A 15,663-nucleotide genomic window follows, 5' to 3' on the forward strand; every position below is an offset into this window, starting at 1 on the left:
ATATATAACTCCTAAATGCTATGGAGAAAAATAGAACAAGGTAAGCCGAAATTTGGGGAACAGTGGGGTCAAGGAAGGTGTCACGCGGGGTGTCATGCGGGGTCTCTGGTCCCGCTCCCCACATAAGAACGCAGGATGTGGCTAGGCCAAAAAGGAACACCCACGGAGCCATAGGTAGGGGAGTCATACCACTATAGTCTCGCTGGAGGCTGGATTCACACGACGTCTGACCTGCTGTCCGCTTTTCTGCCAACCGACCAACTCCCCATTTGCTAGCTGCAATCCGCCTCTCTGCAATCCGCAATCCACACTCCGCAGCTTGCTAGCTCAACCACCATCTTTTTGCTAAGCCCTATTTTTCTGCTAGTGTACCCACGGCAGTTATATTGGTGGCCAATGGCTCACTGGTTACAGCTGACGGCCAACTAGCCACAGCTGATGGCCATCCAATCACAGTTGATGGCCGTTTACTACCTGAGCCAGCACCTTTCCACATGAGGCCAAGAGCCTGGAAACTGCACTCCTGGCTCTGTCCCCACAGAGCCTCGCTGAGAAGATGTTTGAGCGAAGGTGTTTAACACAAAATGCCTTTAACATCTTATCCCAAATTATGTATTTCATATTTTGTCAACAACCTCCAAATTTGTTCATTTGAAAAAGATTTATTGAATGCCTTCTGTGGGGACAGAGTCCCAGAGAGCAGAGGGCTCTCGACCTCATATGGAAAGGTGGTGTGGACCGGCCCGGTGGCGCAGGCGGTTAGAGCTCCGTGCTCCTAACTCCGAAGGCTGCTGGTTCGATTCCCACATGGGCCAGTGGGCTCTCAACAAAAAAAAAAAAAAAGAAAGGTGGTGGCTCAGGTAATAGATGGCCATCAGCTGTGACTAGTTGGTCATCAGCTGTAACCAGTTAGCCATGAGCCACTGATATAACTGCCTTGGCTACCCTAGCAAGAGGGGTTGGTTGGTTGGCAGAGAAGCGGATGGCGGATTGAGGCTAGCAAGGGGGGTTACAAAGCGTGGTGGATAAGAGGATTGCAGATCGATCATGTGGGTCCTACTTCCTGCATCTCACTTGGCTGCCAGTGAGACTGGGGTGCAGGAAGACCCCCTTGGGGTACTGGCAGATGTTTGCTTTTGTGTCTCGACCAGCTGCCATCGAGAATATAGTGATGTGACTCCCTTATCTGTGGCCCTGTTGTTCCTTTTTGGCCTCACCGTATCCTGCATTCTTGTGTGGGGAGTGGGAGCTGAGACCCTTCATTACACTTACTAAGTGCAGGGCACTGGGAACACTACAGAGAACATAACAAGGAGACTGCCCTTGCAATAGTCAAGACCTCTCTTCCGTCAGATCTTTTCCTTATTTATCTTTTGCCTCATCTCAGAGAGACCTGCCCTAATACCTGTGGGGACAGAGTCCCAGAGAGCAGTTTCCAGGCTCTGGGCCTCACGTAGAAAGGTGCTGGCTCAGGTAGTAGATGGCCGTCAGCTGTGGCTAATTGGCCGTCAGCTGTAACCAGTGAGCCAATTAGCCACTGATATAACTGCCACGACTGCACTGGTGAGTGGAGTCGAGGGAGTCAAGTCTGTTGATTGGCAGGCAGAGAAGTGGACAGCAGGTTGCAGGTCGTGTGGATCCAGCCTCCAGTGAGACTAGTGGTATGACCCCCCCCACCTATGGCTCCATGGGTGTTCCTTTTTGGCCTAGCCATATCCTGCGTTCTTATTTGGGGAGCAGGTCTAAAGACCCCGCAGGCCATCTCACACGACAAATGGCGCAGAGAGCTGGGTCTCCCGCACAACATACCCCATGTAGTCAGGGAATGCCTCTCAGAGGTGGCATGTGAAAAGTGAGGAAGCAAACCACATGGAATGTGGGGAAAAGCATTCTGGATAGAGGGGACATCCAGTGCAAAGCCTTAAGGTTGGAAGTTCTTAGCATGTTTGAGGAAGAGCATGGAAGTCTTTGTAGCTGGAAAGCAGTGAGGAAGGGAGAGTGCTGCGAGATGAGATCCTAGGCCATGTCAAATAGGGCATTGCAAGCCAGGCTGAAATGTTTTTTATTCTACGATCCATGGGAGCCATAAAAGGATTTTAAGCAGGAGAATCACATTATACAAATTATATTTTATTTTATGTATTTATTTTTTAACAGGACTTTATTGGGGAACAGTGTGTACTTCCAGGACTTTTTCCAAGTCAAGTTGCCGTCCCTTCAATCTTCGTTGTGGAGGGTGCAGCTCAGCTCCAGGTCCAGTTGCTGTTGTTAGTTGCAGGGGGCACAGCCCACCATCCCTTGTGGGAGTCGAGGAGTCAAACTGGCAACCTTGTGGTTGAGAGCCCACTGGCCCGTCTGGGAATCGGACCGGCAGCCTTCCGCGTTAGGAGCATGGAGCTCCAACTGCCTGAGCCACCGGGGCGGGCCCCCTATAAATTATATTTTAGAATAAACAATCTGGCTGCTCTGTGTGATGAGAGAACAAACTGTAAGGGGAAAGGGGGAAGCAGAAAACTCAGTGTAAAGGCTACTGCAAGAGTCAAGGAAGTGATGAGAGGGGATCAGACCAAGGTGGTAAAAGTGGAAGTGGTGAAGTGGTGAGGAAGGATTAGATCTTGGATTGATTTTGACGGTAAAGACGCCAGGATTTGCGAAGGGATCAGATACAGGGAGATACAGAGAGTCTTGGCTGACTCCCGGGTTTTTAGTCTGAGCAGCTGGAAGGATGGAGTTGTCATCAGCTGACAAGGGAACTACTCTATTAGGAGCAGGTATGGAGCAAGATCAGGAGTTTGTTTTTAGCTGTGTTACATTTGAGATGTCTGTTAGACATCCAAGGTCTGGTATGTGTCCATTGGGTGAACAGTTGGGGACCAGATCTGAAATTCAGGGGGTGGAAAGAAATCTGGGCTGGAGATATGAAGACCATTAGGGGTGACAACTGAAGCCAACTGAAGCCAAGTCCTTCTTTGAAGAATTGATTGCCTTCAAATGGATCAGTGGGAGTAATTGAGGCAGGATTTGGACTTTCCCAAGTGACAGGGAAAGGCATTCCAGTGGGAGGGAATAGCTTGAGCAAAAGCATGTGGAGAAAGTAAGGGGGGACAGTGGGGGCCACAATAGTTGTACCATTTCACATTGCCTCCAGCAGGAAAGTGCCTTTGGATGTTTGCCAATCCTGTGTAATTATAATTTGCATTTCTCTTCCTGGGAGTGAACTTAAACATCTCTTCATAGATTTAAAGGTATTTGCAGTTCTTTTCTGGGAATTCATGTCCTTTATGAATTTTCTATTGGGTGGTTGTACTTAATAGATTTTTAAGGAACTGTTTATTAGCCTTTATTTTTTAAAAAAATGGAGGCTTAGGGTGGCTGGTTAGCTCGGTTGGAGAGTGGTGTTAGTAACACCAGGGTTGTCGGTTCGATCCCTGTATGAGCCATTGTGAGTTGGGCCCTCCTTAAAAAAAAAAAGTAATTGCAGTTTAAAAGGTTAAAAATAATTGCAAAAACCGCAATTACTTAAAAAATAAATAAATAAATAAAATAAGTAAAAAAATAAAAATAAAAATGGAGGCTTGAGGACGAGAGTGATGAGGATGAGAGTGATTCAAACAGTTGTGGTGTGTGACTTGTTCATGCTGCCAAGGTCTGGTATGTGCCAAACCCTGTTGTAGGCATTAGGGACACAGTAGTGAACAAGATAGACACGTGATAGACAAAAGTACCTTCCCTTGTGGAGCTTTTATTTTAGTGAAGGAGACGAGCAATATAGAAAAGTAAGGAAATACATAGTAGTATGTTAGAAATTGAGAAGGTGAGAAGTATTACGGAGAAAAGTAAGACAAGGAACGGGGCATAGGGAGTGTGGCAGGTGAGGCTTTGGAATTTGAAATGGGGTAGTCAGGGCAGGCCTCATTAGGGAGGTGACATCTGAACATTCAGAAGCCGTGTCTCCCTCAGTCTGGAACAGTTCTTCGTACTTCTCTTGACCTTCATGACCTTGACGCTTTTGAAGATTACAAGCCAGGAATTTTGTGGAATGTCCCTCAGTTTGGCTTTATCTGATGTTTCCTCATGATTAGATTTAGGTTCTGCAGCTTGGATGTGCTGTCTTTCTCATTTCATCCTATCTGATGGCTCATAATTTTAATACTGATAATGTTCACTTTGTTCCCTTCATTAAAATGGTGTCTGCCAGGTTTCTCTACTGTGAGATACTATTTTTTCTCCCTTTGGAATTAACATTTATCTCATGGGAAATACTTTGGATTTATGTAAACATACACTGTTCCTCAATAAAGTGTAACCACTAGTTTTAGCAGCCCTAGATTTTCTAACTCCATCATCATTCTGTAATTATTGACATTTTACTGTAAAGAAGCTCTTTCTCTTCTCCATTTATTTACTCTTTTATTCATTGATTTATATAAGTATAGATTCATGGATTCTTGAACTTTATCAAATGCTTTTTCTGTTGTTGAGATTATTATATGTTTGTTTACTTTTGGTCTGTTATTGTAGAGAACTACATATATGAGTGTAGTTTTCTTGATGTTGACCTGTTTTGTGTTTCGGGGATAAACTCTATTTGATCAAAACATATACTATTGGGTTCATTTAGCTACGATATTTTTTTAAAGATTTTATTGGGGAAGGGGAACAGGACTTTATTGGGGAACCGTGTGTACTTCCAGGCCTTTTTTCCAAGTCAAGTTGTTGTCCTTTCAATCTTAGTTGTGGAGGATGCCATTCAGCTTCAAGTTGTTGTTCTTTCAGTCTTAGTTGTAGAGGGCGCAGCTCAGCTCCAGATCCAGTTGCCGTTTTCTAGTTGCAGGGGGCACAGCCCACCATCCCTTGCGGGAGTCGAGGAGTCAAACCAGCAACCTTGTGGTTGAGAGCCCACGCTCCAACCACCTCCAACCAGCTGAGCCATCTGGCCACGCAGGAGCTGAGTGGCAGCTCAGACTTCATTCTAGTTGCAGAGGCACGGCTTGCTGCCCCATGTGGGAATTGAACTGACAGCCCCATTGCCCAGAGCTCGCGCTCTAACCGACTGAGCCACCTGTCACCCCTAAAAAATTTTTTAAATGTATTTTTGTTTTTCCAGGACCCATCAGCTCCAAGTCAAGTAGTTGTTTCAACCTAGTTGTGGAGGGCGCAGCTCACAGTGGCCCATGCGGGGATCGAACCGGCAACCTTGTTGTTAAGAACACCTCGTTCTAACCAACTGAGCTAACCAGCCGCCTCCCTACTTCCATTGCCTTTAAAAGCCATGTTATTATGGTTTTGGTTTTTGTGTCTTCTATTTTCTTTAATTGACCAGTCTTGCCAGAGGCCGCTTTCCTGTTTTTATTTTTCTGCTTTTTCCCCTCCCTATTTCATCTATTTCTGCTCTTATTTTCTTCCTTCTTATTGAAGTTTTCTCTAGTGGTCTTTTTCCAACTTCTTGTATAATTTATATATGAGAAAATGCTCAGATTTTTAACTATACAGCTTGTTGAATTTTTACCAAAGGCACACCTGTGTGACCACCCGAGTCAAGATATAGAACTTTTTCATTATTCCAGAAAGCTACCTTGCAACTCTTTCCAGTGAATAGCAACCTCCCCACTCCACCCTGCTGACTGCTATCACCACAAATACGTTCCATCTGATTGAGAACTCCACACACGTGGACTCATATAGTCTGCACTCTTTTGTGTCTTTTTCCACTCAACATGTTTGTGAGATTCATTCATGTCATTTGTATCAGTATTTTGTTCCTTTTTATTGCTGAGTTGTATTCCATTAAATGAATAGACCATAATTTATCCATTGTCTTCTTGTTGGACATTTGGATTATTACCAGTTTGGGGCTATTACGAATACAGCTGCTATGAATATACATATGACAAGTCCTTTTGTTGACATATTTGCATTTACTTGGGGTAAATATCTAAGAATAGAATTGCTGAGTCATAGGATAAGCATATGTTTACCTTTATACAAAACAGCTAAAGTTTTCCAGAGTGGTTGTACCATTTACTACGGGTGACCACGTATGAGGGCTCCTTGTTGGGGCCCTGTGGTAACAGCCCTGGAATGGATGGGGACAGAGGTGGACCCAAATGGTCTTGGTATCCCCGCGGCCTGGGATTGGCAGGCCGAGCTTCTCTCTCTCCACCCCTCCCTCGGGGTCATCAGCCCGTTAAGGGCACAAGGCAGCGCCCACGGGTGCCAGATTGCCCACTGTTGTCCACTTGGAAATGTCCCAGGGCACGGTCCCCAGGCCCAGGGAGGGCCAAGTACAATTGAGCCTTGCTATTTATTATAGAGCAAGTGCCGCTGCGAGGTGGCGAGGTGAGGGGATGGCGTATTCGCAATCCTGGCTCTGCCCCAGGGGGACTTGAAGCCCAGTGGTGCTCTGGTGGTGCTGGATTTCCTGGTACAGCATGACCTGCTGGCCCCAACAATGGTGATGAGCTGTAACCAGGATCTTGTGGGTTAGGGCACAGGCCAGAACCCCATGTTCTGCACCCCCACCCCCACTGAGTGGCTAGCCACCATGTACCAGACACTGGGAATGCCAACACAGCCACCTACGTTGGCCTGACAAGTCCCCTTGTTTGTGTTTATGTCCCTGTGTTGGGCCACAAACCATGCTGGGACGTGAGAAAGAGACATGAAAGATGCGGACTTTTCAGCTTTTATTACAAAAAGAAGAACATATTTCAGCCCAGTTTTCCCACAGAAGTCACCAACTCAAAGTCTGACTTGGTCAGGGCCTCTCTGGTTGGGGAGTTGGCTGGTAGACAGGTGCAGGGCCCCATTCAGACCACCTCACATTTCATCCTCTCCTGCCTGGGGCAGGACTACTTCTATACTCGACAGACATAGAAGTAGCTCTTGCAGCTCTTCACTGGGCCTCGTTGAAGCGGGTCACCATTGTCTTGTGCAGTGTCTCCTTGTAGGACTCAGTTGAGGTGACCCCATAGGAGCTGCCTCGGGCTCCTAAGCCAGAGCCCCGCACCCGTGTCTGGGCCTGTATGAGGGAGGAAGGCTCTGTCAGGGGGGGTAGGGGTGAGGCAGGGCTGCAGTGGAGAGAACTGGAGGATGGAGATGGGATCACGGAGACTCACCTCAATGGGCGTCACAATGCCCTGCTTCTTTCGGCCCAGGCCACTGCCCTCTTTCCAGCCCATGGCCTGGAGCATGCGACTGCCAATGTTGTCACTGCCCAGCCCGTCCCGGGTGGGCTGCTCAAAGTCCCTACAGGGGACAGTGGGACAGCGTGAGTGACTGGCCTGCCAGCCTCAGACCCCCCACCTGGCCCTGGGAACTCACACGGAAGCTGCAGACATGCCACCATACTTCCTCCTCTTGGGCTCTGGTGGCTCAGGGATGCCATACTTTTCTCTGCGTTCAGCTGCGCGGTCCCGGTACTTCATTTGCTGAAAGTTTGTGTGTGTGAGAGAATGGGGGAGCTGGTCACTACTGGCAGGAAATATGGGCACAGATGGGTAGTGGGGGGTCCCATGGGGAACTGGATCTGGCTAACAGGTCTGAGGTCCTGAGGGCAGGACATCATAGGTACCAGCAGCCAGTGTGGGGCGTTGGGAAGAAGCCTCGCAGGGACTGGACGTGGCTAACGGCAGCCAGGCTGTACTCAGCTGAGGAACTTGAGCACTAGCTGCCTGAGGGGATGGAGGCCAGGAGAGGGTCACACCTCACCTCCATGTCATTCTTCTCAAGTGCTTCTAGTTCATTTTCTGATAGGTGGGCTCGCCGGTGAATCTCAAGGTTTTGCTGCAAGAGGACAGGAAGAGTGAAATGGCTGGGCTGGGCCGGGCCGGGCCGGGCCGGGCCGGGCCAGGGTTCCCTGCCAAGCCTCCCTTAGTCACCTTGTGGAGCCCGGAGAGCTGCTGATGCCGGATGAGCGCCTCCTTGCTGGGGAACTGGCGCCGGCAGAGCAGACAGGCCAGCTTCTGCCAGTCGGTGAGCTTTTCTTCCCGCTCTGGGCCCCCTCGCTCCTGCTCCTCCTCACTGTCACTCTCCCCACTGTAGGCTGCCACCAGCCCCCGAGGTGGGCTCTGCAGAAGGTGGGAGATCAGGCCTGGCAAGATCAGAGCCCTCCTCCCCTCCCCGGTGCCCCTCTTTCTGCCCTCGGCACTCACTGGGCGGTCCTCGCTGGCCAGTTTTGGGAGGTCCATGCTGCTGTGCTGTCTCTCAGCTAGTGCTCCCTGGGGTGGAGGGACACAGAAATTCAGGGACTCCACAGAGGGACTGGATGGATGACAAGACTGGGGTGGGGGATGAGAGCGGGTGGCCACAACACACCTTCTTCTCCAGGATGGCGTAGCCGGCATCTGCAGTGGCCGACTCCCGCCTTTCATCGTCTCGCAGGGAACTGATGGGCTGGAAGCTGTTTTTGAAGTTTTCTTTTTGCTTGTTGAGGCTGCGGGCCCAGCGTTCCATGTCCTTGGCAATCTAGGGGCGAGGAGTGGGGCTGAGGATCTCAGGAACCCACCAACTCTACTGCCTCACCGCCCTTACCGCAGCCTACCACGCACGCCCTGCACCTCAAGCAGAGGTGAGAGAGGCAGTGGTGAAAGCGCCCAGTTCTCTGCCATACTGTCACTGGTGCTCATCAAGCCCCTCTCTGGCTGTGACCTCACTCTCCTGACAGGCACCCACACTATTCTGTTCTCTATATGTTTTCATTTATCATTCTGAAACATGTAAGATGACTTTCTCTGTCAATAATTTTAATTTACATGCGTGATACTATGTCACATTCCATATTATATTCAGTATCCCCCCCAGGCACAACACCATTTTTAGAATTTACCTGGTCGCCAAGTTCTTGCTTGTGAGGCTGCACCCAGACTGTTGCTCTGTTCCTCTACCAACACACACTGAGGTTCCCCCCAACTGCCCACTACCACAGAATACTGCAGGGGCTGTTGTCCTGCCCGCCCCCTGCTGAGCCTGCGAGAAGCTCTCTGTAGACATGGACACACGCCCATGAGTGGGCTTCCGGGCCCAAAGGAGCCTGCACGCCCACTTGTTTCCATAGGCAGGGCTAGCCTGGCTTCAGGCATGCCCATAGCAGCCCACACTCCCAGCAGCAGCATGAGGGTTCTCAGTAGAGGACAGAAAAGCCAACGGGGCTCATGTGAATGGCACTGGCCACCTCAGGGAGATGTGACCCCGTACCGAAGAGGTCATGCAGTAAAGAGCAAAGCCTGGTCTCCCTTGAGCACAGTTACTGCCTATATACACATCCAGTCCCCACACTGCTCCCTCAGCAGTGGCGGTGACAGGGGACAGAAAGGCAGCCATCAGAGGACACAGAATAGCGAGCTGGTGACTGCTAGACCCCAGTGTTCACCTGTTGGGCTGTCTTGGTCTTGTGCTTCTCTTTCTTCTCTTTGCCCTCCTTCGAGGGTGCCCCTGTCTCTTTATGGCCGTCGGCTGACTGCTCCAGGGCAGGAACGTAGGTCCGCCTTTCCCCATCCCAGTACAGGTACTGCTGGCTCTGAGCGTTGTAGTAATACTGGGGTGGGGGGAGAGGGGGCATGAGGGACGGCCTCAAGAAGGGGAACTGCAGACCCCACCTGCCCCCCGGGCTGCCTCATCACCTGGGAATTGGGGTCATAGTAGAGGCCAGTCTGGGGATCATAGTAGTAGCCGGACGTCTCGTCGTACTGGTAGGTGGAGACGTCAGGAACAGCTGGGGAGTAAGAAGGCGGGGGGGTCACACCACTCCCTGCTTTGTTAAAGGAACTCCCCACCACCTACACATCTGTAGGCCGGGGCTACTCACGGTACTGGCTGTAGGACTCCTGGGCAGTGGGGCTGGTGGCCGGTGGCAGGGCAGAGCTGGGATGGTTGGGGCTCTGGAGCTCAGATTTGAGCACAGCAGGTGACATGATGGTGTATGACTGGTCATGGGGCCAGACAAGGGAACAGGGCTCAGCGTCTGCCAATACCCACTGTGCCCACTCCTCCAGGATCTCCCTTGAGCTCCCTCACCTGACTGTTGGCAGCAGCGCCCTGGCTGCTACTTGCCTCGGCTGCTGACTGCTGGTAGATGCCAGGGGTGGCACCAGGTTGGGCACGGGAGAAACCCTGCAGTGACACAGAGTCCGCTCCAGGCTCCAGGGAGGCTTCAGCACCTGTAAAGAGGGAGAGAGAGGGAGAATGCCTGTGAATGACAGGGCCCAGGACCCTCTGACTGGCGGCCCCCACACGGGATTGAGGAGATGCTGGGCTTACCTGCTCCGGCTGCGTCCCCTTTGGTTCCAGGGATGCTGGGGCCCTTGGTGCCCTTAAGGTAGCCATGGGCATAGAGGGAGGACTCTGTGCCCTGGCTGCCGCCATAGCCCTCATCCTGTTGGTAGTAGCTGTAGTCGACCGGTGGCTCCTCGGGGGTGGCCCAGGCACCCTCCCCACCCTGGGAGGCCTGAGGGGCAGGTGGGAGGGGCTCATTAGCAGAGGAGGGCGTGCTGGGGGAGGGGAACCTAAGACGCAACTGCCCACAGGTGAGGCTAGTCTGTCTCCTGACAGAAAGCATGCAGCCCTCAGACAGGAGACGCGAGGGCTGCCTGGCCACAGCAGAGCAGGGTGGCAGCAAAAACAAGACAGGAACAAAGACACATGCCAAAACGCTCCCAGGGCGGACACTAGTCCGTGTGCCATGTGGCCCGTGTGTTGGGCATCAGACCAAGGGAGATGCCACCTTCCCTTCTTTAGTCTCATCTCCCAATTTTCTTTCAGCCAATTATAAATGCCTTTTCACTAAAGAAGATCTAACAACTCAGGACAATAAAATAACCACCAAACAGGAGAGAAAATTAGCCACAACAGCATTGAAAATGAAAGCCTGGGATGAGGTGATTGGGAAGGGAGCGGTAGCGAGGCCCCCAGAGCTCATGGCAGTCACGGTGAGGAGTTTGGGCTCACAGAAAGCCAAAACAGCAAGCCAGTCCTCCTGTTCGCAGAGATAGTGCGGGAAGGTTGAGGCGGCGCAGGTATTAGGATGCTGGGGAGGAGGGGAGTCTGAGTACCTGTGAGATGGCCCACTGGGCCGCAGCAATGGCAGTGCTGGCCACAGAGGCAGCATTGATGCGACTGCCCTCATTGGAGGCCATGTCCCTGGGGAGGATGTCAGAGACTGGGAGTGAGATGGGGGGCCCCCAGCTGGGGGACAAGCCGGGAAGGGACACAGGTGGGGCTCTGACCTCTTAGAACCCTTGGCAAATTCAACGTTGATGGTCTTGCCATCGATGGTGAGCGGCGGGTGCAGGGCCTGCAGGATCTGCAGCAGCTGGGCTGCCTCCTGGGGGAGGAGGGGAGGCAGGGGCAGAAGGGTCAGGCCCGGGGAGGTCCCCGGCTCCATTGCCCCATTGCCAGGCATGGGGCCGCGGTGGGGGGGCTGGAGTCAGGGTCTCTCCTCCCCACCCCGGGGGCCGGGACCCTGGCTGCCCGGCCCCCCCTGTGCCGCCCTCACCACGATGGTGGAGAGCTGGATGAAGGCGAAGCCGCGGTTCAGCTGAGTCTGCTTGTCCTTGATGACGCGTACATTGGAGGAGGATAGCACTGCATAGGGTGCTAGGGCCCCCAGGATGGAGTCCATGGTGCTGTGTGGGTTCAGGTTGCGCAAAATGATGGCTGTGGGAAGGGGCCCAGCATTAGGGGTCACCCCTGAACTCTGCTCCAACCCTACCCTCTGGTGGCTCCCCACTGCTCCCTCTCCTCTGGCTTCCGCATTTTTGCACCTGCTGCTTCCTGTCACTTCTTCCTGGACAAACTGCTTGCCAGTTCCAAGTCCCAGCTCAGTTGCTCACCTGCTCAGACTTTTCCCAACACCCCCCCCCAAAGTCGAGTTGGGTTATGCTCCTTCCCTGCTCTCCCTGTCTGTCACCCCACCAGGTGGAGAGCCCTGGGAGGGCTGTCTTGGTCACCACCATCTTTCTGGCCTTGGAGAGCCCAGCCCAGACACCCTAGGGCAGGAAGGAAGAAGGAAGGAACTGACTCACTGTCATTGGCGTTCTCTGAGCTTGGCTCTGAGCCTTGTGACAGGGCTTGGGTGGCCAGCACTCCCTGGGCCTGGTAGGGCTGTGGCAGGGGCAGCAGGCCCTGGCTCAGCTCCCGTCCACCCAGTGGAAGTGTCTGCTGATCCAGCCTTGTGCCCAGGGGCAGCTTCTGCTCTGCCTCTGTCAGGGGTGGCAAAGGACAGGCTGGTGATCAAGGGGAGGCTCCCAGCTGCTCACCCTCCTCCCAGAACACTGGCTGCTCACCCTTCTCCCCTCTCCCACAACCCACAACGCCCCAGGGAGAGGAGCGGCATGAGGGCCTCACCTGACTTGGGCACACCACATTTGAAGCACTTCTCGCGGCGTTTGAAGTTCTGGACGCCACACTGTGAGGCACAGGCCAGGCCGTCAAGAGAGGGTGGGGCTTTCCATGGCGCCCCCCAAACTTGGATCCATAGACCCCCCCCAAAGGAACCCAGCCACGCCCCAGGGAAGGGAGGTTCCAGAGTCAGGGGCAGCAGGGGGCTTTGGAGTTCTGGCTCTCATTCTCAGGCCTGTGACTCTCCCCTCTACAAGGTCTCAGATTTGTCCTTAGCGCTACCTTTTCATCTCAGGAATCAACGACAACTTCCCCACTCGTTACAACTGCTGCCTCCTCTGTGGTACCAACTCTCAGGACTGGCCTCGAACAATGTTCCTTTAGTAGGTTCCTCTTCTCAAAACTTGCTTCCCTGTTCAAACACCTCCAACATTTCTATCCCTCAAAGCCAGGAGTCCCTCTCTCGCCAGGCTCCCACCCCTCCTTTGTCTTGGGGACTGGGTTGGATCCTGCTGCTCTCGAGAAATCTGCCGTGGATATTCCAGCCTCCAAAGACCAGTTTCCACATTTCTGGCTGTTCTAAGGTCAGATACTGCGTGAGCATTACTCCTGTGCCAGGCTCTGCTCTGCATGCCCAGAAAGTGGCCTCGGGCCTCATGGGTAACCAGCGGGAAGCAGTTATAGCACAGAGGGACAGGTTAGTCTGTGGGGACGGTCACCGACAGGGACTCGGGAAAAGGAGTGGGCCAAGAGGGGCGCCGCTCACATGGCTGGGGACAGTCAGCAGGGACGTTCGATCTGGGAGACCCAGAAGTCTGGGTTGGTGGGGTTTTGCTGGGAAGCGATTACTAACAGAGGGAACAAGAGGTTTTCCATAGCTGATGTAGGAGGGTGAGGAGAGAGGCCAAAGCCAGTGCTAGGGAGGGAGGGTGAAGCTAGATTATGAAGGACCATCCTGCTTAAGCTCAGCATTGTGGGGGTTTTTAAGCAGAGGGAGAGTGACACCGTCAGAGGTGGTTCGAGCAATGTTACAGTGACAGGGCAGGAGAAAGAGGCACGAGGCCAGCACACCACAGAGGGGTCTGAGGTGACTGCCTGGGGGAGGGAGTGAAGACTGGCCTGCACGGTGGGAATAGCCAGGGCGGCATTTCTGTGATGGGAGTGACAGGACCTGGCAACCAACAGGATGTGGGAGGTAAAGGAAGGCAAAGCAGAGAATTCCCTGGTTTCGAGGAGAATCTGAAAATATAGCAAATACAGGAGGGATGGAGTTCCACTGTCACTTTGTCCCTACCTCTCCAGAGACAGTGGACTCCCGCCTTCTGATATTACTTTTTCTTTTTTTAAACACACAGGTGTCACTCCCTTTGCTAGGCAGGGTTCTTCTTGGGGCCTCAGCAAGTTCTCAGTCCAACGCTTAGGTCTCAGGACTGCCAGCGGGCTGCAGATGGGGCCGTGCCCCAGGGGAGCCCTGAACCCATGGTGGTGGCACCCATGGCCCCTGTGATCAGGTGCAAGTTACGGCTCATGGCTCCCCACGGTTCCACCTCCCTTGAGCCTCAGCTTCCTCTTTGGGAATATGATTGTAAGAGCCTATAGGCTCCTACCCTGTCTCAGGTGGACAGAACTTTGTCAGTATGGCCTTCAAGGTTGGCCCAGCTGACATAGGCTCGCAGAACATCCTGTGCTTTCCCTCAGAATAGCAGCTGCCATTAAATGGTGCTAAGTGTGGGCCAGCTGTTGTTCGCAGCGTCACCCTCTCATCCCCACATTTTAATCCTCCCAACCACCTTTGGGGAGAGGTGTCGTTACTATTTGCATTTTAGAAATGGGAAAGCGAGGCAGGGAGAGGTTCAGGGCCCTGATGAAAATCAATGCAGATCTAGGGGAGTCTAATTTCAACCAGTCTGCCTCTGAGCTCTGCATTTTGCACACCACGTCATGCCTCCACTGTCAAGAGCGAGTCATTTACGTAAGTTTTACGTAAGTATTTGTTGACCGTCTACTGGGGCTTCAGGCAAGACAGTGCTTCACGAGGACAGAGACTGCAACCGAGCGGAAGCTCAGAGCACATTGGTAGGTGGGTGGGTGGCAAGGAACCATGGCTCCGGGAGCCGAGCCAGTCCTCCACGCCACATCAGAGGCCCCAGGGAGACAGAGATGTTGCCATCACTGCTGCTGTCGCACTTCATGGTAAGTGCTGCCCACTGCCCCTGTACCTTATTACATAGCCAGTCCTCATTGATCTTGGGCTTGGGGTCGCTGTAGTGCATGGACACCTTCTGGCCCAGGATGTTGAGGGAGTGCTGCGGGAAAAAGCAGAGCTGAGTGAGGCCCAGGCAGCAGTGCCCCACGCACCGTTTCAGCACAGGAGAAGAGAGTGAGCGAGCCCTTCAGCTGGATGGATGAGGGACAGGGAACGGAGGGAGGTCGGAGAACTGACAAGGGAAAAAGGAAGGGAAGGAGGGAGGGAAAGCGCCACAGCCCTTGGGCGCAGCTGCTTGCTGCCTTTCAGGGCACGCGCACGCACACGTGAACACACGCCACCAGGCACACAGTGCTCGGCTGACCGATGCTTGCCAGACAGTGGGGAAAACCCCCCACTCGTCCCTGATACTGCCAGGCCACACCCAAGGCCAGCACTATACAGGCGACATTTGGGATGAGAGGGGATGGGAAGGGAGGGAGAGGAAGGGACAGAGAGAAAGAGAGAGAGCGCACGCACACTAGTGCTGGAGAAGGGGAAAAAGAAAGAGCCATATTGAAAAGATGGAAGTTCCTGCTGGGAGGCTGTCTTCCTGTGGCTGGCTGGGTCCTTGGCCCACGGCACTAGCCGACGGACCGGCAGAGACAGCTCCAGGGCCGGCCCTACTGAGCCCCCTTCCAGCACATCTGCCCCTCCTCCCGAGGCTTTCCTTTAGTGCCACACACCAGTGCGTGGGGCTCTGGGTGGGCAAGCAGACCAGGTCCTTGGGTCTCTGAAGGTCCCAAAGCTGCTCGGTTGAAAGACCATGCCAGACTGGGGGAGCAGGGGCCCTTCCGGGTGGCATGGCTCCTTGCTGAGAGGGCAGGCATGCCCCCAGTGGAGCAGGGTGAGTGGTGATACCAGCGGGGGGTAGGTGCAGTGGAGTGGGCGGGATGGGGCAATCACGTGAGTCCTGGTGAATGAAACTATGACACTTGACTGGTACCTGAGATCAACAGAGCAGTGCTGGCCTCTTACGTGGGAATCAAAGGGCCGAACTCACATCGAGGGCGAGCTGGCAAAATTGGACTTGCTAGTCAGTATGCCAACAGCTAAGTTCCCCTGTGCTTGGATTTCCAGCA

The 15,663-nt window shown here is 53.1% G+C and overlaps 1 protein-coding gene across 9 annotated transcripts in view; it reads right to left on the reverse strand.

Annotated features, from left to right (window-relative positions):
• Window positions 1-6,670: 6,670 nt before the first annotated feature.
• Window positions 6,671-15,663, reverse strand: part of RBM10 (RNA binding motif protein 10) — a 29,698-nt gene continuing 20,705 nt past the window's right edge. For 3 of the 9 annotated variants that reach the window (XM_081041794.1, XM_081041798.1, XM_081041801.1), the window contains 18 exons: window positions 14,556-14,642; window positions 12,343-12,403; window positions 12,021-12,197; window positions 11,492-11,652; window positions 11,223-11,320; window positions 11,049-11,136; window positions 10,258-10,444; window positions 10,015-10,157; window positions 9,806-9,923; window positions 9,621-9,712; window positions 9,371-9,535; window positions 8,317-8,466; window positions 8,154-8,219; window positions 7,881-8,069; window positions 7,711-7,785; window positions 7,324-7,430; window positions 7,119-7,248; window positions 6,674-7,021 (listed from right to left, as the gene is read on the reverse strand). In XM_081041794.1, coding sequence (XP_080897920.1) covers window positions 6,896-7,021; window positions 7,119-7,248; window positions 7,324-7,430; window positions 7,711-7,785; window positions 7,881-8,069; window positions 8,154-8,219; window positions 8,317-8,466; window positions 9,371-9,535; window positions 9,621-9,712; window positions 9,806-9,923; window positions 10,015-10,157; window positions 10,258-10,444; window positions 11,049-11,136; window positions 11,223-11,320; window positions 11,492-11,652; window positions 12,021-12,197; window positions 12,343-12,403; window positions 14,556-14,642 — 2,220 coding nt within the window. In that variant the 3' untranslated portion in view covers window positions 6,674-6,895. Of the gene's footprint in view, window positions 7,022-7,118; window positions 7,249-7,323; window positions 7,431-7,710; window positions 7,786-7,880; window positions 8,070-8,153; window positions 8,220-8,316; window positions 8,467-9,370; window positions 9,536-9,620; window positions 9,713-9,805; window positions 9,924-10,014; window positions 10,158-10,257; window positions 10,445-11,048; window positions 11,137-11,222; window positions 11,321-11,491; window positions 11,653-12,020; window positions 12,198-12,342; window positions 12,404-14,555; window positions 14,643-15,663 lie in introns of all 9 variants that reach the window. The other 6 variants (XM_081041800.1, XM_081041796.1, XM_081041799.1 and 3 more) reach the window with 4 other exon arrangements.

This window comes from Rhinolophus hipposideros, assembly GCF_964194185.1.
Source record: "Rhinolophus hipposideros genome assembly, chromosome: X".
Classification (NCBI taxonomy): Eukaryota; Metazoa; Chordata; class Mammalia; order Chiroptera; family Rhinolophidae; genus Rhinolophus; species Rhinolophus hipposideros.